At 49.1% G+C, this 1,698-nt stretch overlaps 1 protein-coding gene across 1 annotated transcript; it reads right to left on the reverse strand.

Moving 5' to 3' along the window:
- Positions 1-436: 436 nt before the first annotated feature.
- Positions 437-1,492, reverse strand: LOC104540865 (C-C chemokine receptor type 8-like). The gene has a single exon (XM_010184778.1). The coding sequence runs from the start codon at positions 1,490-1,492 to the stop codon at positions 437-439; it is 1,056 nt and encodes a 351-aa protein (XP_010183080.1).
- Positions 1,493-1,698: the final 206 nt, after the last annotated feature.

A 1,698-nucleotide genomic window follows, 5' to 3' on the forward strand; every position in this document is an offset into this window, starting at 1 on the left:
GTAATCCCATACCTATCCCCTTCCCACCTCTGGGAGGAGTGTCCCACACCTGTCCCAGGGATGTAGAGTTTCAGGTATGAAACAGCTTTCATAAGGCAGGGCATATTTGAGGGCAAGGCAGAAGTTATGCTTTGATCAGAGAAGTAAATAAGTACTAGCGGAAGCACCCTGCTTGCTGAAATGCATTAAAAGAGCTCTAAAACATAATTAAAAATAATTCTGTGGCCAGCTTGTAGGTTCACCATCTTACAAACGCATTGGCGCTCTTAGGAAACTGACCTTGCCACTTACTGTGCTGTAGTTCACAGCGTATGCCAAAAGGAGGCATAGGTATACTGGCCCTCCCAAGAGGATGCTGCACACACAGTACAACCTCCAAGGCCATGTCAGAGCTTAGCCCAACTTCTTGCACCAGAAGAAGGCAGCTCAGGTGGGCTCACAGGAGCCCTGCGCTGTCAGAGCAGCCAGAGAGCTGGGTGGGCGCTGAAAATGATTGACCAGCCCCTGCACCTCCAACAGGGCTGGAGAGGACACGGCCACAGGACTGGAGTAGTCCTTTAAGATGGGCCTTGAAGGTCACTCCGGCAAAGGCGTAGATCACAGGGTTCAGGCAGCAGTGGATGAAGGAGATGGTTTCTGTCAGCTGCAGAGCCAGGGCTATCTGGTAGCTCGCCTTGCAGTCATTGATGATGTGCAAGCTCTGCAGGGAGTCTAGGAACAGCGCAATGTTGAAGGGAGTCCAGAAGAGAAAGAAAACAATGACAATGATGAAAATCATCTTGATCGCCTTGATCTTGTTCCGATTTTTGCATTTTTGCAGGTTTTTCAGTATCTGGGCATAGCAGTAAATGAGGATGCTAAGGGGAATCAAGAGACCTAAGATATTGGCTGCAAACTGAGAAGCAACCTTCCAAGTGTTGTTGTCTGGTGGGTATGTGGGGACACACTGCACAGACTGCTCAATTACCAGCTGCTGGTTGAACATGATGTTGGGTACAGAAGCCAAGCCAGCCACCAGCCACAGGATTAAACTAATAATCATGCCACAAGAGGCTGTCCGTATCCTCATGGCATAGACAGCATGGACAATTGCTATGTACCTGTCTATGCTCATGAGGGTTATAAAGAAAATACTGCTATAAAAACCTGTGTAATAAATGCCAGCCATTATCTTGCACATAGCATTGCCAAAAACCCACTGGTCTGAAGCGTAGTGGGCTTGGAAAGGGAGAGGCACGATGAAGAGGAGATCAGAGGCTGCAAGGTTCAGCAGGCAGATGTCAGTCATCGTTGTCAGCCTTTTCCTGGTCAGGAGAACCCAAAGGACCAAGGAGTTTCCCAGAAGGCAGAAGACAAACACAAGGCAGTAAAGAATAGGCAGAAAGAGGGATTTAAGCCTGCGAAAGCTGTTTCCTTCATCGCACGGAGCAGTGTTTTCATCATATCCATAGTCATACTCGGTTGTGCCAAGGAACTGGCTTGTGGGATTCATCTCAGATACCTGTGGAGGAAAGAGCAAGGGATAAATGGCTGGCTGTTCTGTCACAGGACTCCCAGGGTGGCTTCTGCCCCTCTCTATGCCACATTGAGCTCATGGGTCTGCCTTCAGGCAGAGAGGGACTGCAAAATGCAGTCTCATTCTCACTGGGTGGACAAGAGCAGCTGTACCACCCAAAAGGCTATACCTGCAGCCTGCCA

This window comes from Mesitornis unicolor, unplaced genomic scaffold (assembly GCF_000695765.1).
Source record: "Mesitornis unicolor isolate BGI_N332 unplaced genomic scaffold, ASM69576v1 scaffold27425, whole genome shotgun sequence".
Classification (NCBI taxonomy): domain Eukaryota; kingdom Metazoa; phylum Chordata; class Aves; order Mesitornithiformes; family Mesitornithidae; genus Mesitornis; species Mesitornis unicolor.